This window comes from Lithobates pipiens, unplaced genomic scaffold, assembly GCF_037356315.1.
Source record: "Lithobates pipiens isolate NorthernLeopardFrog02 unplaced genomic scaffold, aLitPip1_a1.2 Scaffold_3, whole genome shotgun sequence".
NCBI lineage: Eukaryota > Metazoa > Chordata > Amphibia > Anura > Ranidae > Lithobates > Lithobates pipiens.
The window spans coordinates 243,226,702-243,254,380 of NW_027507790.1; the positions used below are offsets into that span (position 1 = coordinate 243,226,702).

The 27,679-nt window shown below is 45.2% G+C and overlaps 1 protein-coding gene across 17 annotated transcripts in view; it reads left to right on the top strand.

Annotated features, from left to right (window-relative positions):
- Positions 1 to 27,679, top strand: part of TCF4 (transcription factor 4) — a 623,095-nt gene that overhangs the window by 553,016 nt on the left and 42,400 nt on the right. For all 17 annotated transcript variants that reach the window (XM_077462970.1, XM_077462965.1, XM_077462972.1 and 14 more), the window contains 2 exons: positions 1,355 to 1,431; positions 17,450 to 17,653. In XM_077462970.1, coding sequence (XP_077319096.1) covers positions 1,355 to 1,431; positions 17,450 to 17,653 — 281 coding nt within the window. The remainder of the gene's footprint in view (positions 1 to 1,354; positions 1,432 to 17,449; positions 17,654 to 27,679) is intronic.

Genomic DNA, 27,679 nt, shown 5'->3' on the forward strand with positions numbered 1-27,679 from the left:
TTTTTGCTGGTTTCTTGCCCTCCCCCCTCCCCCAGCAGGCTGTAGTTTAAATCTCATGCCCTAATAAACTTTTTGCTGGTTTTTTGCCCCCCCAGCAGGCTGTAGTTTAAATCGCATGCCCTAATAAAGTTTTTGCTGGTTTCTTGTCCCCCCACCAGGCTGTAGTTTAAATCGCATGCCCTAATAAACTTTTTGCTGGTTTCTTGCCCCCCCCTCTCCCCAGCAGGCTTTAATTTAAATCGCATGCCCTAATAAAGTTTTTGCTGGTTTCTTGTCCCCCCAGCAGGCTGTAGTTTAAATCGCATGCCCTAATAAAGTTTTTGCTGGTTTCTTGCCCCCCCTCTCCCCAGCAGGCTGTAGTTTAAATCGCATGCCCTAATAAAGTTTTTGCTGGTTTCTTGGCCCTCCCTCCCCAGCAGGCTGTAGTTTAAATCGCAGGCCCTAATAGATTTTTTGCTGGTTTCTTGCCCTCCCCCAGCAGGCTGTAGTTGAAATCTCATGCCCTAATAAAGTTTTTGCTGGTTTCTTGGCCCCCCCCAGCAGGCTGTAGTTTAAATCGCACGCGCGCCTATCCTAATAGAGTTTTTGCTAATCTTTCCTCACAGCAGGCTGCAGTCCATGTTGAGAACACATATGTAAGTGTGGCTACAAACCTTTATTTTCAGTCACGTTACATTTTTTTTTTTTTAAGCTGTTGGCTTAAAAGTTAAAAAAAAATCCTCATTCTGGTGTGTTAGCTTTGTGAATTGAGCCTATATTAAGTAACGTAAAAAAGACCTGGTGCACATAAATCTTTTAAAATTAATCCTGAACATTTATCATAATAAAAATTCTTGCATAGCCTCCCCCATGACTGGTTCTCTTCAAGGAGAAAGAAAACAGAGCAGATACAAAGAAATTCCCTGCACACCACATAAAGTGACATTGCTGTACCTACTTGCCAAATACCGGCTCGCCAAAGTGTGGTAAGCCAGAAAGCATCTTTTTTTTTTTTTTTCTCTTGGATGCAGTATATGTCGTGAAACAGAGACTTGGAAAGCTGAAATCCCTTGTACCAAGCTTCTTTTTTGGAAATTGAGTTGTTTTCTTGCACGGAGTTCTCTCCCAGGCATTACCTGCCGAGTCAATGAAATCCTTTGATAGAAAGCAGCCTGGAGGAACATTATGGACTGTATCTCTGTTTTGCTACAAAAATACTTTTTTTTTTCCCTTAAGTATGTTTTTGGAAAGTCTCCATATGTCTGGACGGCTTGACAAATTTGCATATATATACTAAACAACTGCAAAAGTTTTAACTAAGAGGATGCTTATGCAACTGTGTAGATAATTAACTTTTTTTCCTTCTTTTAATTAGCAGGCACAGCTGTTTGGTCAAGGAATGGAGGACAGGCTTCTTCGTCTCCTAGCTATGAAGGCCCTTTGCACTCACTAGTAGGTGCTTTTAAATTTAACGTTGTGACATATTAGGACAAAAGTGTCCGCAGATGTGTGTAGATTGATCATCAGAAAGGGAAGGCAATGAGAAATCAGTCGACTTGTATTCTGGGTCTATAAAGATGTTTCTGACTCATTCAAGATCCTAGAGCAGAGCAAGCCACCTTTTCCATTCCTCCAGAGAAAACGCAAAGCTCAATGATAAGACGGAAATCTATGCGGTTATAACAAAACTTTATAGAAAATAATCACCTGCTCCTGTTCTGTAGATAATGATATAGGCCTCGCAAGCACTTCCTGAAAAAGTGTGAAGCTTGGCGCAGAGGAAAAAAAGCAACAAGCCAGTCACATGGGCAGGGAGAATTTTCGAAAAGTACAGTTGCCCCGGTTGCAAGGATGAAGGTTTATAAAGTGAGTTTTAGATAATCCTCTCTGGCTGCAGGTTGAAAAGGAATGCAATTTTTAGCAATAACATTAAATTACAATGTGTGTTGTTTAATTATGCTTTAAAGGTTCAGCCCAAACAGATCTAGTACATCAGTTTCTGTAGACCCAGACCCTGTTAAAGCGGAGGTCCACCCTAAAGTGGACCTTCCGCTCATTGGAATCCCCCCCCCCTCCGGCGCCACAATTGGCACCTTTCAGGGGGGAGGGGGGTGCAGGTACCTGTACAGTACAGGTATCTGCACCCACTTCCGGGATAGCTCTCTGCGGAAAGGGGCGAAGATCTATGCCCCTTTCCGAAAGTCCCCCGCTGCCTGCTGGGAAACACACAGATCCCAGAGGCAGCGGGTCAATCCTTATTGTGCAGCGCGACTCGCGCATGCGCAGTAGGGAACCGGGAAATGAAGCCGAAAGGCTCCACTTCCTAATTCCCATACGCAAGATGGCGGCGGCAGCACCCGAGAGACAATCGAGAGATCGGCTTCAGGCGCCGACATCGCGGGCGCGCTGGGCGGGTAAGTGTCCTTATTTTAAAAGTCAGCAGCTGCTGTATTTGTAGCTGCTGGCTTTTAAAAAAAAAAACGGTGGAACTCTCGGCGAACTCCCGCTTTAAATCATTTATCTCTAATGGACACCAGTGCTGAGATTTCTGTACTTGTGTTACCGGGTCTGAGCTCTTTGGCCTTTGCCCAGGTGATGGAATGGATTTCCCTAATGGAGCACCTTGCTGGGCTGGAGTGCTGCAGAAGTTCATGCGGTGGTCAAAGCGACATCTCACAAGCAGCCCTATAGGAAAATGTTAGGAACCCTAAAGCTCCATTGGACAATTGTTGGCAGATTTTCAGCCAACAAATGTTGGCTAGCAGGTTTTAAAATTTTCTGCGAACAAATGTCTGGTGTCGGATTTTCCGAGCGTGTGTACACAAGTCCGTCAGACAAAAGTCCAAAGTACAAACACGCATGCTCGGAAGCAAGGACGAGCCAGAAGCGGTCGGTCTTGTAAACTTGCGTTCGTAATGGAGAATTAACATTCGTGACGTGGCAAATTATGAAATCTCAAAATGCAGCGCACAATTCTCTTCTTCTTTAATGGGATAATAATGAAGCTGCTTTACTGGTGATACTGATGGAGTTATTGCAAGCTAATTTTCAAAGGCCTTTTTTTCTAGTGATATCAAGAATAATATTATTATGCTTTTTTTTGGTTAAGTTACCACAACACCATTATCCCGTAGTTTTTAAGATCAAAAATACAACTATGTTGATGTCCCTTGTCAATTTTACATTGTATTTTTTTTAAATGTAACTGTCTACTCCCAAACTGTCATTTGAAGTCAAACACATAGCCAAGTATTATTCTATACAATTTTTTTATTGTGCATAAAAAAAATTAAAATAGACATGCTATCTGCCAATAGAACTTAATGAAAAAGTGAATTCTATGCATCCAAAAATATAGAAAATATACCTAATCAAATCATTATTCAACCAACAAAAATAATGTCAAAGCAATAACTCCAAGTCCAGTAATAAATAACACGTTATCTCCTCCGATTCCGCAACATGTCTGGTTGACGAACGTCCATTCAGAAACAAACTGAAAAGTGCGAAATGAAAAGCGCAAATCAACACTCACCAAACTTCTACTAAGATGAAATTAGCAGAAGGAGCCCAAAGGGTGGCACTAAAGAGCTGAAAAACAATGTAGTACGTTACTACCTTTGTATTTGTTGGCCGACAATTACTTGCCGTTTGTATGTAAGACAAGTTTGGGCCAACGCCCTTCAGACAAAAGTCCATGGTTTTATTGGACAAGAATCCGATCATGTGTATGAGGCTTTAGGCTCGGTTCACACTAGTGCGAATTGGATGCGGGTTTTCCCAATTCACATAACAGGAGATTGTGACCATCTCTCTGTGTGAGCTGGTTCACATATCTCTGTTGCGGCTGTGGAACGGCTTACACAGGGGTCCTGTGCGTCTTTGGCTCCGTTTCAGGGCTGAATTCAGGCATAAATTTGGCCCTGAATTGTCCATGAAATGGAGAACAGAGACGCACCAGACCCCGGCTGTGAGCCGCATCCGTCTTAGATGTGAACCTAGCCTTAGTGATGTTAGTGGCAGATAGTGATGGCCGAACGGTTCGCCCGGCGGTCGTTTCGCGGCGAATTTCCGACTTTCGCCGTCCGCGGGTTCGAACGCCTTTTTCCGTCGTTCGCCCCGGCGGACTTACGTGTTTAATGTATACAAGAACTTTAACCTTTCGTGACACGTTTATCATGTGTTACAGGACAACCAATTGAGACATGACAGCTCATGGACACTTGGACATTCCCCCTAACCTATAAATACACCCGATCCGGTGGCCATTTTACATTCTTTCTTCTGTCACTGTAGGGAAAGGATCCTGTGTGGAGTAGGGACAGAGAAAACGCTAGCTATTTGGTACACAAAAGTTCTTTTCAGGACTGGTATAGGTGTTAGGTCAGCAGCCTGAGTTTCTTTTGTCAGTTTAGATAAAGGGACAGAGCGCTGTATGCTGCTATTTTAGGGACAGCTCAGCCAGATTAGTCTTTCTTCATCATCATCATCATCATCATCATTAGCTGTTACTATCAGGTCCACAAAAGAGCTGTTCCAGCTAATCGTTCCAGCCTACTCTTTTTTGCCAATTTGTATAGGGACAGGCAGGAAGCAGTGTTGTCAGGCAGTGAGGATAATTTTAAAGACTTGCTGTTACTATTAGTTCCACAAAGGTTCTTTTCAGGACTGGTATCAGTGGTACGGTAATAGGCTTGTACACGTATAATATTCTTTCTTCCAAATATAGAAAGAATATTATACTTGACTGCTGCCCTTCTGCTGCAGTCTGCTAATCATTCACAACTCACTTGTTCCACAAAGCTCTTTATCAGGACTGGTAACTTGGTCTGTCTAGGGTGCTACGGTACATAGGCTTGGGTGCGGTACAGTCTGCTGTTCTGTAAGGACCGCTATCGGTCCACAATACATAGGGTTGCCGTGCACTACTGCTGACCGCTGCCCTATACTGCAGCAGTCCTTCATTGGTATAGGGACTGACGTACAGTCTGCTAATCACTAACACACAACCTGCTTGGTCCACAAAAGTTCTTATAAGGACTGGTAACTTGGTATAGGGTGCTACGGTACATAGGCCTGAGTGCAGTACAGTCTGCTGTTCTGTAAGGACCGCTATCGGTCCACAATACATAGGGTTGCCGTGCACTACTGCTGACCGCTGCCCTATACTGCAGCAGTCCTTCAGCGGTATAGGGACTGACGCACAGTCTGCTAAACACTAACACACAACCTGCTTGGTCCACAAAAGTTCTTATAAGGACTGGTAACTTGGTATAGGGTGCTACGGTACATAGGCCTGAGTGCAGTACAGTCTGCTGTTCTGTAAGGACCGCTATCGGTCCACAATACATAGGGTTGACGTGCACTACTGCTGACCGCTGCCCTATACTGCAGCAGTCCTTCAGCGGTATAGGGACTGACGCACAGTCTGCTAAACACTAACACACAACCTGCTTGGTCCACAAAAGTTCTTATAAGGACTGGTAACTTGGTATAGGGTGCTACGGTACATAGGCCTGAGTGCAGTACAGTCTGCTGTTCTGTAAGGACCGCTATCGGTCCACAATACATAGGGTTGCCGTGCACTACTGCTGACCGCTGCCCTATACTGCAGCAGTCCTTCATTGGTATAGGGACTGACGTACAGTCTGCTAATCACTAACACACAACCTGCTTGGTCCACAAAAGTTCTTATAAGGACTGGTAACTTGGTATAGGGTGCTACGGTACATAGGCCTGAGTGCGTTACAGTCTGCTGTTCTGTAAGGACCGCTATCGGTCCACAATACATAGGGTTGCCGTGCACTACTGCTGACCGCTGCCCTATACTGCAGCAGTCCTTCATTGGTATAGGGACTGACGTACAGTCTGCTAATCACTAACACACAACCTGCTTGGTCCACAAAAGTTCTTATAAGGACTGGTAACTTGGTATAGGGTGCTACGGTACATAGGCCTGAGTGCGTTACAGTCTGCTGTTCTGTAAGGACCGCTATCGGTCCACAATACATAGGGTTGCCGTGCACTACTGCTGACCGCTGCCCTATACTGCAGCAGTCCTTCATTGGTATAGGGACTGACGTACAGTCTGCTAATCACTAACACACAACCTGCTTGGTCCACAAAAGTTCTTATAAGGACTGGTAACTTGGTATAGGGTGCTACGGTACATAGGCCTGAGTGCAGTACAGTCTGCTGTTCTGTAAGGACCGCTATCGGTCCACAATACATAGGGTTGCCGTGCACTACTGCTGACCGCTGCCCTATACTGCAGCAGTCCTTCAGCGGTATAGGGACTGACGCACAGTCTGCTAAACACTAACACACAACCTGCTTGGTCCACAAAAGTTCTTATAAGGACTGGTAACTTGGTATAGGGTGCTACGGTACATAGGCCTGAGTGCAGTACAGTCTGCTGTTCTGTAAGGACCGCTATCGGTCCACAATACATAGGGTTGACGTGCACTACTGCTGACCGCTGCCCTATACTGCAGCAGTCCTTCAGCGGTATAGGGACTGACGCACAGTCTGCTAAACACTAACACACAACCTGCTTGGTCCACAAAAGTTCTTATAAGGACTGGTAACTTGGTATAGGGTGCTACGGTACATAGGCCTGAGTGCAGTACATTCTGCTGTTCTGTAAGGACCGCTATCGGTCCACAATACATAGGGTTGCCGTGCACTACTGCTGACCGCTGCCCTATACTGCAGCAGTCCTTCATTGGTATAGGGACTGACGTACAGTCTGCTAATCACTAACACACAACCTGCTTGGTCCACAAAAGTTCTTATAAGGACTGGTAACTTGGTATAGGGTGCTACGGTACATAGGCCTGAGTGCGTTACAGTCTGCTGTTCTGTAAGGACCGCTATCGGTCCACAATACATAGGGTTGCCGTGCACTACTGCTGACCGCTGCCCTATACTGCAGCAGTCCTTCATTGGTATAGGGACTGACGTACAGTCTGCTAATCACTAACACACAACCTGCTTGGTCCACAAAAGTTCTTATAAGGACTGGTAACTTGGTATAGGGTGCTACGGTACATAGGCCTGAGTGCGTTACAGTCTGCTGTTCTGTAAGGACCGCTATCGGTCCACAATACATAGGGTTGCCGTGCACTACTGCTGACCGCTGCCCTATACTGCAGCAGTCCTTCATTGGTATAGGGACTGACGTACAGTCTGCTAATCACTAACACACAACCTGCTTGGTCCACAAAAGTTCTTATAAGGACTGGTAACTTGGTATAGGGTGCTACGGTACATAGGCCTGAGTGCAGTACAGTCTGCTGTTCTGTAAGGACCGCTATCGGTCCACAATACATAGGGTTGCCGTGCACTACTGCTGACCGCTGCCCTATACTGCAGCAGTCCTTCAGCGGTATAGGGACTGACGCACAGTCTGCTAAACACTAACACACAACCTGCTTGGTCCACAAAAGTTCTTATAAGGACTGGTAACTTGGTATAGGGTGCTACGGTACATAGGCCTGAGTGCAGTACAGTCTGCTGTTCTGTAAGGACCGCTATCGGTCCACAATACATAGGGTTGCCGTGCACTACTGCTGACCGCTGCCCTATACTGCAGCAGTCCTTCAGCGGTATAGGGACTGACGCACAGTCTGCTAAACACTAACACACAACCTGCTTGGTCCACAAAAGTTCTTATAAGGACTGGTAACTTGGTATAGGGTGCTACGGTACATAGGCCTGAGTGCAGTACAGTCTGCTGTTCTGTAAGGACCGCTATCGGTCCACAATACATAGGGTTGCCGTGCACTACTGCTGACCGCTGCCCTATACTGCAGCAGTCCTTCATTGGTATAGGGACTGACGTACAGTCTGCTAATCACTAACACACAACCTGCTTGGTCCACAAAAGTTCTTATAAGGACTGGTAACTTGGTATAGGGTGCTACGGTACATAGGCCTGAGTGCAGTACAGTCTGCTGTTCTGTAAGGACCGCTATCGGTCCACAATACATAGGGTTGCCGTGCACTACTGCTGACCGCTGCCCTATACTGCAGCAGTCCTTCAGCGGTATAGGGACTGACGCACAGTCTGCTAAACACTAACACACAACCTGCTTGGTCCACAAAAGTTCTTATAAGGACTGGTAACTTGGTATAGGGTGCTACGGTACATAGGCCTGAGTGCAGTACAGTCTGCTGTTCTGTAAGGACCGCTATCGGTCCACAATACATAGGGTTGCCGTGCACTACTGCTGACCGCTGCCCTATACTGCAGCAGTCCTTCATTGGTATAGGGACTGACGTACAGTCTGCTAATCACTAACACACAACCTGCTTGGTCCACAAAAGTTCTTATAAGGACTGGTAACTTGGTATAGGGTGCTACGGTACATAGGCCTGAGTGCGTTACAGTCTGCTGTTCTGTAAGGACCGCTATCGGTCCACAATACATAGGGTTGCCGTGCACTACTGCTGACCGCTGCCCTATACTGCAGCAGTCCTTCATTGGTATAGGGACTGACGTACAGTCTGCTAATCACTAACACACAACCTGCTTGGTCCACAAAAGTTCTTATAAGGACTGGTAACTTGGTATAGGGTGCTACGGTACATAGGCCTGAGTGCAGTACAGTCTGCTGTTCTGTAAGGACCGCTATCGGTCCACAATACATAGGGTTGACGTGCACTACTGCTGACCGCTGCCCTATACTGCAGCAGTCCTTCAGCGGTATAGGGACTGACGCACAGTCTGCTAAACACTAACACACAACCTGCTTGGTCCACAAAAGTTCTTATAAGGACTGGTAACTTGGTATAGGGTGCTACGGTACATAGGCCTGAGTGCAGTACAGTCTGCTGTTCTGTAAGGACCGCTATCGGTCCACAATACATAGGGTTGCCGTGCACTACTGCTGACCGCTGCCCTATACTGCAGCAGTCCTTCAGCGGTATAGGGACTGACGCACAGTCTGCTAAACACTAACACACAACCTGCTTGGTCCACAAAAGTTCTTATAAGGACTGGTAACTTGGTATAGGGTGCTACGGTACATAGGCCTGAGTGCAGTACAGTCTGCTGTTCTGTAAGGACCGCTATCGGTCCACAATACATAGGGTTGCCGTGCACTACTGCTGACCGCTGCCCTATACTGCAGCAGTCCTTCATTGGTATAGGGACTGACGTACAGTCTGCTAATCACTAACACACAACCTGCTTGGTCCACAAAAGTTTTTATAAGGACTGGTAACTTGGTATAGGGTGCTACGGTACATAGGCCTGAGTGCAGTACAGTCTGCTGTTCTGTAAGGACCGCTATCGGTCCACAATACATAGGGTTGCCGTGCACTACTGCTGACCGCTGCCCTATACTGCAGCAGTCCTTCATTGGTATAGGGACTGACGTACAGTCTGCTAATCACTAACACACAACCTGCTTGGTCCACAAAAGTTTTTATAAGGACTGGTAACTTGGTATAGGGTGCTACGGTACATAGGCCTGAGTGCAGTACAGTCTGCTGTTCTGTAAGGACCGCTATCGGTCCACAATACATAGGGTTGCCGTGCACTACTGCTGACCGCTGCCCTATACTGCAGCAGTCCTTCATTGGTATAGGGACTGACGTACAGTCTGCTAATCACTAACACACAACCTGCTTGGTCCACAAAAGTTTTTATAAGGACTGGTAACTTGGTATAGGGTGCTACGGTACATAGGCCTGAGTGCAGTACAGTCTGCTGTTCTGTAAGGACCGCTATCGGTCCACAATACATAGGGTTGCCGTGCACTACTGCTGACCGCTGCCCTATACTGCAGCAGTCCTTCATTGGTATAGGGACTGACGTACAGTCTGCTAATCACTAACACACAACCTGCTTGGTCCACAAAAGTTTTTATAAGGACTGGTAACTTGGTATAGGGTGCTACGGTACATAGGCCTGAGTGCAGTACAGTCTGCTGTTCTGTAAGGACCGCTATCGGTCCACAATACATAGGGTTGACGTGCACTACTGCTGACCGCTGCCCTATACTGCAGCAGTCCTTCAGCGGTATAGGGACTAAGAGTTTTGTCACAGGGTGATTTAAAAAATGACAGGCAGAGGAAGAGGCAGGCCCTTCCGCAGGGGTGGTAGGGGTAGGGCAGGAGCAACAGCCTTGAGCCAAAGTGGGAAGTTGCAGAAGGTGCGTTCAATTACTTTAAAGGACGCACCAGACTTGGTTGAGTGGCTCACTCAGCCTTATTCTTCTGCACCCTCCTCATCCTCTCGATCTGCACCCTCTTCTTCACTCTCTGCTATGTGCACCCCCAAAGACACTACCACCAACAACACGACCACCACCACCACCACCACATACCTTCCGCTTGAGTCACTGGAATTATTTTCCGATCCATATCAAGAGGACATTTCTGATGCGCAGCCACTCTTGGTATTGGATCAGGAAGAGGAGGTAGCAACAAGCGCTACTCAGCAGTCTGACGCCAGTACCCAGATCAGCCCAAGGAGGAGGTTGGTCCCCGGTGTTGCTGCCTACTCTACTTATAGCGGTGGGGAAGGTGACGTTGATGATGACGTGTCTAGTGATGTCACGTGGGTGCCCACAAGAGAGGAAGAGGAGGGGAGTTCAGAGGGAGATATGGACCAGCAGATAGGGAGGAGAAGCAGCAATGACTTACATTGCACAGCAGGGACAAAGCAGACTGCAAATGTATCAGGAGCGAGTCATCGACCATGTACGGTCACATCTGGCGCTCCCAGGACACCGGCACATGGCTCCGCAGTGTGGGCTTTTTTTAACGTGTCCGCTGCTGACAATAGCGTTGCCATCTGCAATCTTTGCAGTCAACGCGTTAGTCGCGGTAAGCCCAATACTCACCTAGGGACGACCGCCTTAAGAAGGCACATGAGCAGCCATCACCGAGCCCAGTGGGAGCAACGGAACACACAAAGCCACACTGCAGGCTCTCACCGTCCAGCCTCGTCTTCTACTTCTCCTTCTCCTCTCTCCTCACAATTGTCCTCCACTCCACCTTCCATCACGCCAAGCTCACATTTTTCTGCAAAAAGGCAGGCTTCCGTGGGCCTAATGTTTGAGCGTAAAAAAATGATGACGCCGGATAACCCTCTTGCCCAACGGTTGGCGGCTGGCTTGTCAGAACTCATAGCCCGCCAACTACTGCCATATAAACTGGTGGACTCGGAGGCCTTTCGCAAATTTGTGGCCATTGGAACACCACAATGGAAGGTCCCAGGAAGGAAGTATTTCTCAGAGAAGGGCATCCCAGAGCTATATGGCCATGTTCAGCGGCAAGTGAATGTATCTCTGGCACACAGTGTCGGTGCCAAGATACATCTGACCACAGACACGTGGTCTAGCAAACACGGGCAGGGAAGGTATATCAGTTTTACTGCCCACTGGGTGAACCTTCTGACGGCCGTCAAGCATGTAACCCGTGGCACCCGTGTAGATTTGGTTTTACCGCCACGGATTGCATGCAGGCCTGACTCTTCTTCTCCTCCTCCTACTCCATCCTCCTCCCTCTCCTCCTCAGCTGCCTCCTCCTTTTCCGCTGCTAGCGTCTCTTCCACTGCACCGCCCAAGCTCCCCAGAACCTATTCCACATGCCAGGTGAGACGTTGCCATGCCGTGCTGCGTCTGTTGTGCCTGGAAGCAAAGAGCCACACTGGCCCGGCACTCCTTTCAGCTTTGCGTTCACAGGCAGATGAGTGGCTAACACCGCTCAATTTGACAGTTGGTAAAGTGGTGTGTGACAACGGTGCCAATCTGCTTAGCGCATTGAAACAGGGCAAAATCACGCACGTGCCGTGCATGGCACACGTCTTAAACTTGGTCGTGCAGCGATTCCTTGTCAAATACCCTGGGGTCCAGGACATCTTGCGGCAGGCAAGGAAAATCTCGGCCCATTTCAGAAGATCTTACACGGCCATGGCTCGCCTTGCTGACATTCAGCGGCGACACCATCTGCCGGTCAGACGTCTTATTTGCGATTGCCCGACGCGATGGAACTCAACCTTCTATATGCTTGATAGGCTGCTCCAGCAGAAACGTGCAGTTAACGTCTACCTGTATGAACTCTGCGAAAGAAACGGTTCTGGGGAGCTGGGTTTTTTTTCACCGCGCCAGTGGCTGCTCATGCGCGACACATGCAGACTTCTGCGGCCATTTGAGGAGATCACCAAACTGGTCAGTCGCAGCCATGGCGCCATCAGTGACATGGTACCTTATGCCTTCTTTCTGGAGCGTGCATTGCGTCGTGTCATTGATCAGGCTGTGGAGGAGCAGGAGCGGGAAGATGAGGAAGTCGCAATGCTGGATGAATTCCCAGGGGGGGCTACTCTATCTGAGACAAGTCAACAACAGGAGTCTGATGAGGAGTCAGAGGAGGATGGTGCCGGGGCGGATGAGCAGGAGCAAGAAGAGCATGCTTTAAACCTTTCTGGGATCCCTGTTGTGCGAGGATGGGGAGAGGAGAATGAAGAGGACGACATTATCCTGGATGATGAGCAGGAGCCAGGCCACCACACCGCTTCCACTTTAGTGCAAATGGGGGCCTTCATGCTCCAGTGTTTTAATAGGGACCCCCGTATAAAAAGCATGAGGGTCAAGGACCAGTACTGGGTGGCAACGTACTTAGACCCCCGGTACAAACACAAAATGGCGGAAATGTTACCGCCGTCGCAGAGGGCTGTCAGAATGCAGCACTTCCAGGCCTTGCTTCGAGAAATGCTGCATTCTGCTTTTGCGTGCGCTGGCAGAGGAGCAATTCCCACTCCCAGAGAAGGATTTGCGGGTACCAATCCAACAGCGCCTGCAAGAAGAGGCCGGTTTGAAGATGTGTTGGTGACTTCGGATATGAGGTCATTCTTTCAGCCGACCCATCGACAGGTGTCATCCGGATCCAGCATCAGGGAACGCCTAGACCGTCAGGTGTCCGACTACATTGGGTTAACGGCCGATGTGGACGCTCTGAGGAGTGATGAACCCCTAGACTACTGGGTGGGCAGGCTTGACCTCTGGCCAGAGCTTGCCCAATTTGCAATCGAACTGTTGGCTTGCCCCTCATCCAGTGTCCTGTCCGAAAGGACGTTCAGCGCAGCAGGGGGGATTGTGACCGATAAGCGTACTCGCCTAGCTCACCACAGTGTTAACTACCTCACATTTCTAAAAATGAATGAGGCATGGATCTCGGAGGAATTCAACACATGTGATCAGTAGACCATGTATATGTCTATAAACAATTTTTGGAATCAAGCACACAGACCTTCTTAATTCATTTGGCTCACTTCCCTGACCCAAAAAAGCACACCGTACTATATGCCCCTACCCTCCTCTTTGAAGAGGTTGAGCGGTGTCATATTTCTACTGGGGCTGCTTATTATGAGGGGTTCCCACCATCCCTGTGCTGTGCTGACTTCCTCCTGGGTGTTCTTATTATGAGGGGCTCCCACCATCCCTGTGCTGTGCTGACTTCCTCCTGGGGGTTCTTATTATGAGGGGATCACACCATCCCTGTGCTGTGCTGACTTCCTCCTGGGGGTTCTTATTATGAGGGGATCACACCATCCCTGTGCTGTGCTGACTTCCTCCTGGGGGTTCTTATTATGAGGGGATCACACCATCCCTGTGCTGTGCTGACTTCCTCCTGGGGCTGCTTACGGTGCTGCTGTCAGCGCTGTATGTCACGGAGCTGCTGTCAGCGCTGTATGTCACGGAGCTGCTGTCAGCGCTGTATGTCACGGAGCTGCTGTCAGCGCTGTATGTCACGGAGCTGCTGTCAGCGCTGTATGTCACGGAGCTGCTGTCAGCGCTGTATGTCACGGAGCTGCTGTCAGCGCTGTATGTCACGGAGCTGCTGTCAGCGCTGTATGTCACGGTGCTGCTGTCAGCGCTGTATGTCACGGAGCTGCTGTCAGCGCTGTATGTCACGGAGCTGCTGTCAGCGCTGTATGTCACGGAGCTGCTGTCAGCGCTGTATGTCACGGAGCTGCTGTCAGCGCTGTATGTCACGGAGCTGCTGTCAGCGCTGTATGTCACGGTGCTGCTGTCAGCGCTGTATGTCACGGAGCTGCTGTCAGCGCTGTATGTCACGGAGCTGCTGTCAGCGCTGTATGTCACGGTGCTGCTGTCAGCGCTGTATGTCACGGAGCTGCTGTCAGCGCTGTATGTCACGGTGCTGCTGTCAGCGCTGTATGTCACGGAGCTGCTGTCAGCGCTGTATGTCACGGAGCTGCTGTCAGTGCTGTATGTCACGGAGCTGCTGTCAGCGCTGTATGTCACGGAGCTGCTGTCAGCGCTGTATGTCACGGAGCTGCTGTCAGCGCTGTATGTCACGGTGCTGCTGTCAGCGCTGTATGTCACGGAGCTGCTGTCAGCGCTGTATGTCACGGAGCTGCTGTCAGTGCTGTATGTCACGGAGCTGCTGTCAGCGCTGTATGTCACGGAGCTGCTGTCAGCGCTGTATGTCACGGAGCTGCTGTCAGCGCTGTATGTCACGGTGCTGCTGTCAGCGCTGTATGTCACGGAGCTGCTGTCAGCGCTGTATGTCACGGAGCTGCTGTCAGCGCTGTATGTCACGGAGCTGCTGTCAGCGCTGTATGTCACGGAGCTGCTGTCAGCGCTGTATGTCACGGAGCTGCTGTCAGCGCTGTATGTCACGGTGCTGATGTCAGTGCTCTGTATTACGGTGCTGCTGTCAGTGCTCTGTATCTCCTGCACCCTCTTGTTTGCCTACCCTGGTCCCTGACCTTCCCTCTCCTCCATTGCCTTCATTAGCTCCATAGTCCTGAATTGTCAGAACAATTTCCCAAATAAAAAAAAAATGCTTGTAGTTATCGATCCCAAATTCACCTCATACATGTATTATGCTATTGTCCAGGTGGTGGGACTACGTGCTACCCCCTAATAATTACCCCGTGGCCGCAAATTCGACCTAAAGGTTTGCGAAATTCGCCTCCCATTGAAGTCAATGGAGCCCGCGGCGAACGGTCGTTTTCGCGAACGTTTGTGCCCGTTCGCGTTTCGCGTTCGCGAAACGTCCCGTCGGAAGTTCGTCCATCACTAGTGGCAGAATCACTTCTCTGACATGACCCTAAGTATAGATACAAAAGCCCATAATGATTTACATATGAAGTGATGGCATTTAGCAAATACATTTGAATTAAATAAATCTATAATGAATTTGAGAACCTCTGTTTCTGCCTTTCTCAACCTTTTTACCCCAGAGGAACCCTTTTCAGGCCATGGTACATTATCATGATCAGAAGGGGGTAGAACACCATATTATTTTCCAACTCTCCCTTTCTCTATATGACCACATTAATCATGAGATATAGAAAAAAATTAAAAAGCCAGAAAAAAACTATGTAAAAATTGTAGTAACATTTGGTAGTCAGTGGTGAACTCCTTACATTGGTGGCCAGTAGGGAAATGCCTCCTTACATTGGTGGTCAGTGAAGAACTGTCCCTTTACATTGGGGGTCAATGTGACCAATTACTTTGGATATCGGTAAATAAATGTCCCCTTACATTGGTGGTCAGTGGAGAAATTACCCCTTCCGTTAGATATCAGTGAAGACATGTCCCCTTTTATTGGTTGACTAGTGTAGAAGTGACCTTTTACTTTTGATATCAGTAAGAAATTGCCTCTTATGTTGGTGGTCATTGTATCAAGAGATCAATTTGCTGCTGCTCAAGCAACCCTGCCAACCTTTGAGGGAGCCTTAATGCTGAACTTCATCCAAAAGGGGAAGTTCCGCTCTTCTTCCTCTACATTTGGCACTTTGGTTTGTTTGGGGGGTAGTGGGTACCTGATTTTGACAGGTACCTGCTGGCCTCGGTGATCCAAGCGGAAGTTCGGCCCCCCTCCTTCCCCCACAGCCTTCTGGGACACATCACAGGTCCCAGAATAATGTGGGGCCAGTCACAAAACGTGGCGAAAGTTGTGCATGTGCAGTTGGAAGCCGGTTGTGAAGCCTCAAGGCTTCACTGCTGTTTTCCCTTGATTGAAATGCTGACACCTGGATCTAAAGCCGATTAAAGATTTGGCTCAGGTGAGGACATTGCTAGATCCAGGGGCAGGTAAGTGTCCATAGATCGACTTGGGTAAATCCAGCATTTTTTTTTTTTGCATGCGATTACTGTTGGCTGCTATAGCTGCTAGCATAATCATTTTGTTCTGCCACCTGGGAAGGCTCCCCGCTGGCAGAACACAATAGTGCTGCGGGAGGGTTTCTTTTTCTTTCACCTGCGGTGGAAGGAAAGACAATTGAATAATTTATGGCTTGCCTTAGATTTGCACGTAACCTTGCTTGAGAAAGTCGGCTCTATACAAATGTCATGAAAGCAAATAGTATTTTGTACTGTATCGCTAGACAGATTTGCTTGGGGTCCTCATAAAACAGTTATTTAGGTTGCACCACCCCTTTAATCCCCATCCTTTGTGGCTTATCATAAATCTGGGCCAAGTCATGGTAGGGATCGGTGGATATTCTGAGCCTCCTTTGTTTCTGAAAAAAGTACTGTCTATATTGCCCCCAGCAAGCAATTGCAGATGAACCTTTATAATCCAATTGTCAGTCTCATCCAACTGGACTTGTTCTGTAATGTTGAAGATGTTTTGTAGCTTCTCAAAGTAACATAATTTGTTTTACTAAGGCCGGCCATAGAGAGAAGGAAAGAAAATTGCACAATTCCCCCATCAACACAGTCAGTGTTGATAGGGGAATCCCTCCCACAAAGCCATTGTGTTCTCCTGGCAGGGGGGGGGGGGGGTGCAGGGGAAGCCTTCTCCTTCTGGAGAACACTTATTACTAGTGGCTTTAACAGCCAAAAGCAATAATCGCATGTAAAATCCTACAGGCTGGTATTACCCAAGTTGATCAATCAACTTGGATAGATTCGGCCTGCCCATACATGGTTCAAATCTCCTCTGGTTCCTGCTGAACTGGCCAAGATTCGGACCATCTATGGCTGGCTTTAGTGTCAAGAAGATATTACAGAAGGGGAGATGTTATTGTTTAAGAACAGGATGGAAGGTGTGAAAGTTGTTAAACCACCCTGTTCTAGTTCCGTAATCTCATCTTTGGTGTCAGGAAGGCTCCATAGGTGTTTATCCTTCATTTTACATGGCTGAAATATGAACTGTTGTCAAAACACTTGGGTAGAGATGTGAAAACTGCATTATATGTGGAAGACATGAGGTGTCAAAGACACCCACCACTGTTTTCAACATTACAATTCAAGTCCAGTTGAATTTGATTAACTAATAATCGATAAATGAGGACCTTCACTTACTTTCCAACCCTCATTTTCCTATACAAGTTCAAATCTGGTGACCGTGAGGCATCCAAGACCACTCCTGTTTCAGACACCTTAATGTATGGCCCACAGTTAATAGGTTTTGCATTAATATTAGATGTCCCACACAATGTAGATGTGCAGTGAGTGATTGTACGTTGTTTATTTCATTACAGCAAAGCCGAATTGAGGACAGATTGGAAAGATTAGATGATGCAATTCACGTACTAAGGAATCATGCAGTGGGGCCTTCAACAGCAATGCCAGGAAGCCACAGTGACATGCACGGATTAATCGGACCATCTCACAATGGAGCCATGGGTGGCCTGGGCTCAGGATATGGAACTGGCCTCTTGTCAGCAAACAGACATTCTCTAATGGTAAGCCAGGGATGACAAGATCCTTTCTTCGAAGTAAAACATAACTGCATATTTGGAATCATTTTGAGGTGTTGAACTTTTGAAGCACAGTGGACCCCTTCAAGCTCATGTTTACTGTTGTGACATTGTCTCGCTTGTCACACATTCGTTGTGTGCTCTTTTGTTTCTTATTTAAAGTGTTACTAAACCCACAACAGTAAAATCAGTCTGTATATGCAGTAAAGCTAAATGAATGCCAAGTAAATGCTTGTTATGTTCACTGTGGAATATAAGGAGTTAATCCTCCGCATTGTGTAAATAGGCTGTTTGATCCTGTCTTCTCTGATCCTCAAATTATTTTGTCATCTACTGATAGAACAGAGCCTTAGAGGTACTCTGCACACACTCCATTTGGTGCGTATTGCTACAGAGTTTTTTTTCTTTTTTTGGGGGGGAGGGTGGATGTGATCAGCACAAGGCCAATAAGCACTGTCCAGACATAGTGTCAGGGGTCATGCAGCCTCCTGATATAGTTAGAGGAGAATAAAACTCCTACAAGCTTTACCAGACACTGATAGAAGTGACAAGACTGATATATACTTATGATGAGAAAAGATATTTAGCAGTTTATATTTACTAAAATAATTGCATTTTCATGTTCTGTGTACCGCGGCGGGAGACCAGCTATAGTGAATGCGTTGACCTGGGTTTAGTAACACTTTAACTGAAAGAATCTGAAGGCAAAAAAGTATGCATTCTGAGGCTTTTGATTCTTGTACTCCAAAGATAAACTTACTGTTTTAAATTGCTCTGCAGTGTCAGATATTTCACTATGTATAGATTTGTATCTGCAATGATGCGATCTAGCAATATATATTGTTTTGGGTTTGCCAACACTTAAGCCAAAGAGCAAAATAATCAGAATGACATATCAATTATCAGAAATATGCAATATTAACCTGAACTACAATTTCTGTATGCAGTGGGGCTCCCCGTGCACTTGGGTTCAATTACTCATTTATGTCTAGGATATCCATAGTACCCATAACATGGACTTTTACTTGCCCAATCCCCTGGTCCTGCAAGATCCTTCCTTGCTTTAAGACCAGGTCCAACAGCCTCTTTTGCCTGACTTTTTGGCGGTTTCAAGCACTGTGATGTCAAGTACAATACATAGCTAATAGTCCTGCATTGTACCCGATGAAGCCAAGGGACTACCCACAAGTACTTGTTACTGGTAGCTTAGTTAAAATGAGCATTTAAACCTTGCAGTGCTGAGAGAAGCTGCACTGCAATGACGTTTTACGTTTTTTCTCAGAGTTCAGTTTTAAAGTATAACTAAAGGGAAAACTATTTATTTTTATTTTTGGATAGAGTGGAGAGGGATTAGAACACCTGTCAATTTTTATTGCTGTCTGTGATTCACCCTCTCTATTTGTGCTGTTTACCATTCTCATTGAAAATGAAAGTAAACAAAAATCCCAAAATTTGGGTTGTCCCCAGAAAAGTAATAGAAGCTAAATCTTCCAATGGGGATACTTGTTCTGGTGCCCTTGAGGTCCCCAAGAGATTCCTTTAATGTGTAGGGATTTCCTCTCACTTCCTGTTTTGGCTGTGGGACAGGAAGTGAAGGTAAGACTCTCCAGTGGGACAAAGAGGGCAAAAATAAACCTTACAGGGGTTTTTAATTCTCCCTTAAAATGAAAAAAGAGTTTTGTTTATAGTTCTACTTTAAGTGACCATTGTAGAAAACCTTATAAATCAGAAGCTTCATGAATCATTCTCATTTCCACGCAGATGACACACCTACTCAGAGTCTTCAGCTAAGTAACTACTTGTGCCACGTATCCACCTCCAACAGGCTTCACCTGTAAATTAAACATCACTTTTGGGTGACCCTTCTCTGATTGGTGGACTGAAGGATTGTTTTTTTTTTGCCTAACATTCTGCTTGCTTAAAACATATTTATAAATGTACAGAGACCGCGCTAATGCCAAAAACGTTGAACCATAACAGTTGTGTAAAATCTCGCACTGAGCAGCAACTCAACCATGTGATATAGACATAGTACATACAATATAAACGAAATCAGAGCTGTGCTTATACCATATAGAACATTATTAACTGTGAATCAGTGACAGAAATAAAGTCCATGTAAATTAGTAAAGAGGGTAAACAAATCTTCTTTAAAAGTTTATTCCAAGTAATCCAACACCAACAGAAATTAACCTCCATAGTGTAAAACCTCCACCTCTAATATAGGGAGCGCTTACCGGATATTATGGACCTCCTATCTCTAGAAATGTCAAATAAGCAATAATCAGAGTCATCAAAGGTCACATAGGCAATGATCAGGGTAACCAAAGGGGTCCTTCAGATGTTAACATTGATCTGCTCCTATTGGAAATGCACCATCAGTTCTCTTCCCAGCAAGGCTCCACATGAGCCGTGATATGTATGTAGATAAAACAACAGAAATATACAGTTTCTCGCCAGCATTCGACTCAAACCCGCAATTTCGGGATCATAGGGATGATGTCAGCACGTAGCACTGCCCACCGCATGTGAGGGGTGCAATGTGCTGGGAAGAGAACTAGTGGTGCCTTCCCTATAGGAGCAAATCAATCCTAACATCTGAAGGACCCTTTTTGGTGATTCTGATTATTGTCCATGTGACCTTTCTAGAGACAGGAGGTCCATAATATTTGGTAAGCGCTCCCTGTATTAGAGGTGGGAGTTTCACACTACTGAGGTTGATTGCTATTGGTGTTGGATTACTTGGAATAAACTTTTAAAGAAGATTTTTTTCGCACACTTTACTCATTCACGCGGACTTTATTTATGTCACTGATTCACATTTCATAATGTTCTATATGGTATAAGAGCATAAGAGCAACTCTAATTTTATTTATGCTTAAAACATATACATAATACCTTAATAAATTGTATGCTTGCCTAGTCTCAGAACCACCCCCCCCCCCCCCCCACTTCATTCTCCAATAAAAACATGGGAACTTCAACATCTTCATCTCATAGCACTTAAAAAGTTGAAGATAGATGAGTTCCCGCTCTCGTGTAGCTGCTTGTTCCTTCCAAACTCATTATTTATTTGCTTAAGAAATTACCAGGGCACACCTGACATCTCAAATGTATTATGCTTTTTTGTGTCCTTGAAAAACCTAAGAATACAGAGTTAGAAAAGCAAAAACCTGGAAAATAAAAGTATTGAGCAGGTTCATCTCTCTGTGCCATCAGAACTACTGCCATCTATGAGAATGTAACGGGAGAGCGGAAGAATTACAGATAACTCTGATGTCTGCGTGACTTCCCAGAGCGCCAATATAAATGGATAGATAGATGGATAGATAGATAGATAGATAGATAGATAGATAGATAGATAGATAGATAGATAGATAGATAGATAGATAGATAGATTCAAGTGATTTCAGACCTGGCTTGTAAAAAGTAAATGAATTTGGAAGCGTAAGAAACAAAAGAAGACTAACATCAATTTTGAGGCTTGCCTTTGAACACGTTGATAAGTTCCACACCACACATTGTGGAAAGAAGCAAGAAAAAAAAAACAAGGGGGATGAAAAAAACGGGAACACAGAGGATATGGTAATTTTTTCCACATTGCCGTCATCAGAGCTTGAAACAGTCTATAAGTTTTCTGTCTTCACCCATCTGCAGTTAATAAAGCAGCAGTAGGAGGTATACTGTGGAAGCAAATTCCAAAGCAGATTCAGCCAGAGTACTTTTCTAGGGATAATTCAATGTAACACACACTGTTGCGCTCCAGAAACTGAATATTTGAGTTCCGAAAGGACACCGGTTGAATCACGCACCTACTTATACCTTCTGGAGGCTCCAACTACACAAATTCCTGCCCGCAGTTTGTTTCTGTTCCTCCCCTTACAAAATGCCATAACAAAGCCATTACCTGAATCCCCCTGTCTAACTTATAGAGATCCCATTGGGGAATAGTGACAATTACTGCAGCAAGTGAATGGAGCTGGGAATCCTGGTGCATTTATCTTGCTTTTGAACAGGCAGACTGTATAGGAATATATAAAAAAGGGAGGGTATCTTCAGATCAACTAAGAGGACCAATGTATTAACAAGTTTCAACATTCTATACAGGTGGGTGATACTGATTCACCCAATAGGAGTGGCGCCTTTTCCTTTGGCCCTGAACTCAAACAAACAGACTGTATAGGAAGCCTTATGCCATTTAGCTTGCTTGCAAAAGAAGCTCTTTACCAAAATCCAGATAATAGAAATATTAACCTTTATAATTTCAATATAAATCTTTAGTTATAAGCATATTTCTCATATAGTTTATCGTGTGAATGTCCTTTTAAAGATGTTCTTTAAATCGAAAGTATATTTACTTGTTTTGGCTTGAGTGGGAAGGGTTACAACTTCTGTCAGGATTACATTTCTGTTTCTGTCCGTATTGGGGAAATTTTTTGGAATTTCCTGTTCCCGAAGGCATCAGGAAGTAAATTGCAGCCTCCTCAAAATGAGGGGAAATCCCAACTCTGACAGTCTTCATTGGAAGTGTTCCCATTGGAAGATTTGCCACTGGAACAAGGGTCCCTATATGAACATTTTCCCTTGTCACCAAAACAAATATGCCTGTTGGAAGGGTTCTTGTGGTCACCAGATCAAGTGTCCCCACTGAAACATTTCCCCTTAACACTAGAATGAGTGTTCCCATTGGAAAGTTTTCTTTTGTCACCATAACAAGTGTCCCTAATTGGCAATCCCTCCTTGTCACTTGAGCAAGGGTTCCCATTGGTAGGTTCCCTCTTGTCACCATAACAAGTGTCCCCATTGGACAATTTCTCCTTGTTACTGGAACAAGTGTTTCATTTGGAAGGTTTCCTCTAGTCACCATAACAAGTGTTATGGATGATTTCTCCTTGTCACTTTAACAAGCGTTCCCATTGGTTGGTTTCCTCTAGTCATCAGAAAAAAATGTCCCCATTGGATGATTTCTCCTTGTCACTGGAACAAATGTTCCCATTGGAAAGTTTCCTTTTGTCGCCACAACAAGTGACCCCGTTGAACGAATTCTCCTCGTCACTGGAACAAGCGTTTCCTTTGGAGGGTTTCCTTTGGTCATCCTTAAAAGCGTCCCCATTGGACAATTTCTCCTTATCACTGAAGCAAGTGTTCCCATTGGAAGGTTTCCCATCATCACCAAAACAAGTGTCCCCATTGGAAGATTTTCCCTCAGCACCAGAACAGATGTATGCATTGGAAGATTTACCCTCTTTACTGGAACAAGTGTCCTCATTAAGGTTTCCCCTCTTCACCGGAATAAGGGTCCCTATTGGAAGATTTCCCTTCGTCACTTGAACAAGTGTCCCTTTTGGAAGATTTTGTCTTGTCACTGGAACAAGCATCCGAGGAGGCAAGACAGGTACTAATAAAAACTAGCAGATGTTCTTTCCCAAACTAATAAAAGATGGTTTTACCTTTGATTCTACTTAAGCTAATGCAGAACTCTAGGGTAAAACTATGCAAATAAGGGGCTGTTGTACTTGCTCAAGAACTTGTATTTTTGGACATCTAGTTCTGGGATTAGCATTGTTTTGGTTTTTCTCTGCTGCAGCTAAGTGACATATAAAGGTCTTTTCTCTCCCCAGCCTGAGAATGGGTTGGAAAAGGACAAGCAGATGACTAAGCAATTCATCCCTTTGTCACTTTGCTATCTCCTCCTATCAGCATGAATCTTGTTAGCACATGAGTACTTCAGCACAACCGATTGGTTCCTTCTGCTGCTTCTTCTGCTAGTCTGAAGTATGCTGTACCAGGCATCAGGGCATTGCAAATGTCTGATACCAAGTCAAATTCAAGTACTTAAACTGCTTGCATTTAAAAAATACATTTAATGATGTATAAATGAATACAGAGCTGCATTAATGTGCATCTTTTATACTGTATCTGTGTAGAGCTCAGTTTTAATGGCTATCTGTCATGAATTCAGGCCTGAGTTTGTAAAAATTATGCTGCATGTATATAAATTTCAAATGACCTGTTTCTGGAAAATTTTATTCTACATGTTCCCAGCTATGGAGGTCTGTTCCACACCATCAACACCTCCCAACATTATATAACCTCTGCTAGGCTTTTGCTTTTTGAATTTGTTTGCTTTTTGTGGCCCTTTGCCGGGAACGTTTCCACATATAATACGTCCGTTTCGTCCAAGTCAAATGAAGTCATGGAATAGCTTGTCTTGTAGGACGTAGAGTCAAAGCTAATGAAGTCATTTACCGGTGCCATATGTTTTTTTTTTTTGTAAATGCTCATTTAAATCTTTCTCAAACCTCTGTTTGAGAAAACTTTAGATGTGGCTATTTACCATGAACCTGTCACTTCCAAAGCAAGACAAAACCCTCATACGTTCCTGGCAGTAGCCCCTGAACCTAACTGGCGCTTTGGCATCATACATTGCTATGGATGTACCCTTTCTTTTTGTCATGTGGCATTTTGGCATGCAAGAGCTCCTAGAACCTTAGTTAAAATTGACATTTTCACATATTTAGTAGATTCCTGGAGAAACTTATTTCATCAAATAAAAATTAGGTGGTCTTTCCTTGACCTTGCCTTTTAAATCAATGTTTAATAACCAATAGCTCAGTAGCTGCTAAGGAACTTCATGCATCGAGATGATTTTTGGTTGATCTTTGCTACACTATATGGCCAAAAGGTTTGTCTACACCTGTCAGTCACACTTATACAGCTTGTTGGACATCCCATTCCAAAATTATGGGAATTAATATGGAATGGAAAGCCTTCAGGGAAGTATTTCAGCATCACTTTGGCGTTTCTCTGTGGGAATTTGTACCTATTCAATTATAAAAACACCTGTAAGGTCAGTTACTGATGTTAGACCTGTTTTTTAGATCCTGGTGTTCGGTAGGTCACGGCTTTGTGTAGGCCATTCTTGTTCCTCCACACCAAACTCGTGAAACCTGATGTTGGATGAGAAGAGTTGTCTCGCAATGGACATTATAATTCTTCTCAGTGGTGTTGATTTGAGTTGGGGTCAGGGTTCTGTTCAGGACACTCAAATTCCTCCACACAAACTCAAGGTCTGGCTGATTTAATGATTTACTGATGATTTGCAGTTTTTTTTTTCAATTTCTTTCTATTGACACTATAGAGAACACAACAAGGCCCACCAAAGCCCTGCATGTAATAAAAAGGTGTTCTGTGAACTGTTGCTTACTTATGACAGCCAGTTAGCATCCATCAGTAATTTCCAAAGTCCACATTTGAGTATAATACCTTGCTGTTATTTATTTTATTACAGATATTTATATAGTGCCAACCATTTACACAGAACTTTATATAATGTACATTTACATCAGTCCTTGCCCTCGAGTAGCTTACAGTCTAAGGTCCCTCTCTCACATGCATATATAAGCATATTAGAGCCAAATAACCAGCACATCACAGGTCATGGGAGGAAACCCACTCGAACACATGGAGAACATGCAATTCCATGCAGATAGTGTCCTGACTGGGATTCAAACCTGGGACTCTAGTGCTGAAAAGTGAAAGTCCTACCACAGTGTTGCCCACACTTTCATGCATTAGTCCCAATGTGTCTGATCCTCTCCTCCTCTACACCCACATACTGTATATCAATATTGGGTAAATTCTATTACATTAGAAGAGCAATTATTGCTTTCTTGTGAACTGTTCATCTGCAATATTCTGAGGGGGAGGAATGGCAATCCAAAGGTCTTCATTTTGTATATTCTTAGCCCTTGTACACATGGTCGGACATTCCGATGGACAATGTCCGATAGGACTGTGTTGTCGAATAATCCGACAGTGTGTGGGGTCCATCGGACTGTTTCCGTCAGAGTATCCGACGGACCAAGTTTTCCAGCTGGGCTATAAAATTTTCCGACAACATGATCCGATTGGACTTTGTCCAATCATGTGTAGAGCACAAAGTGCCACGCATGCTCAGATAAAATTCCTAGACCAAAGCTATTGGCTACTAGCCTGAACGTAGTCCCGTCCTAACAAAATAACGTCATCACGTTAAGTACGATCGGATTTTCTGACAAATTTGTCTGACTGTGTGTATGCAACAGTTTCGGCCAAAATCCGTCGGATAAAATGTGACGGATTTGGTTGCCTCTTAACATGTGCCTGTTACAAGCAAGATGGCCCGCCAAAACATAGAAAAAGTTATTTTACTCAATGGCATCAAGATTTTCTTATGTGGCCAGTTATATGATGCAAATAGCACTAGACACAATTTTCTTTTAACTGTATGCACAATCATTCCTTACAAAAATAAGCAATTCCCAAAGACGATCCATTTCAGATACTAAATTGAGCATTCAGCTTGATTTTCCAGTTTATATACGTTTCTCTTCCTATTTTGTTCACTTCCTTTATGCATTTAATGAATCCTTCAGTGGAGGAGAAAAAAAAAAGTGACTTGAAGCTAATGAAGAATTGTTGTCTGCGGGTTACCCCCCTCCCCCAGTCTACCCTGATTCTTGTTTCCCCTGTAGTCCTGATCGGAAACAGCTGGCTTTTGTTTAAAAAGCTGTTTTGTGAAAAAAAAAAAAGTCTAAATCTCAAGAAGCAGAGCTGAGGTCATCAGTAAAGCAGGTGCTGAGGAACAGACTGGAATGCAGCGAGCGCAGCTTAATAGGGAACGTTCACAGACTCCCAGCGATGTAGACTGCAGCATAGAGGGGAAGATGTATGGGAGCATTGATCCTTACCCAAGGTTTGTGTCCCTGGAAATGTCCCTGGCTTGGGACGCCAGTCCGCTTTCCTGGAAAATTCAATTCTTAGGTGTACCTGTTATCTTGGTTTTTAAGAGAAGAATGGTAGGCAGATATACCCCTATTTAAAACAATTATAAACTCAATTAACGCAGTTCTCCAGTCTGTAGCAAAAAATTAAAAATCATCAGTTACAAATCCTGTAGCTGCTGACTTTTAATAATAGGATACTTACCAGTCCATGGATCCAGTGCTGTCCTCACCCGGGTTAGTTATTCACTAGCCTTCAGGTTCCCAGTGCTGGCATCTTAATTGTGGGCACCCGGCTGTGACAGCTGTGCTTTGTGAATGGTCCCACGGTGTCCTGAAACCTGTGACATGTCCCAGAAGATACAGGAAAGGAGAGGGGAGTGGAGAATTACGCAATCCAAGCAAAAGTGGAAGCGGGCACCTGTCAAAACTAGGTACCTGCTCCCCACAACACCCACCCCCCCCCCCCCAAAAACGATGTGCCAAATTAGGAAAAGGAGAGGGGCGGAGGACTTAAAGCAGAACTTCCCCTTTTGGGTGAAGCTGCACCTTAAAAAATCCTGATCAACAGAACTCTTAGCCCTTGTACACACGGTCGGACATTCCGACAACAAAATCCGACGGATTTTGTCCGAAACTGGTGTTGCATACACATGGTCAGACAAAGTTGTCGGAAAATCCGATCGTTCGTAACGTGATGACGTTAGTTACGACGGGACTATGTTCAGGCTATTAGCCAATAGCTTTGGTCTAGGAATTTGATCTGAGCATGCGTGCCACTTTGTCTGATCGGAATTCTCTACAAACGATCGGACAAAGTCCGATCGGATCATGTTTTCGGAAAATTTTTATATCCAGCTCTCAAACTTTGTTTTTCGGAGATTCTGACGGAAAAAGTCAGATGAAGCCCCCACAAGGTCGGATTATCTGACAACATGGTCCGATCGGACATTTTCCGTCGGAATGTCCAACCGTGTGTACAAGGGCTTATATTTTGCTGATTGAAAATGGGATGCTCTACTCAAGTTTTTATCAACCTTTTTACCCCAGAAGAACCCTTGTAATTATTTACAAGCTTTAGGGAAAGCCCGCTAAAACCAATTTATTGATCAGTGGGAAAAATGCACCTTACATTCATGGCTAGTGGAAAGAAAGCCCCTCTTTCAGTGGTGGTCAGAATGCTCCCCTTACAGACAGCTTCAAAAATTATTGGTGTCATGAGGCTGACTCTGCCAACTAGTGTTGG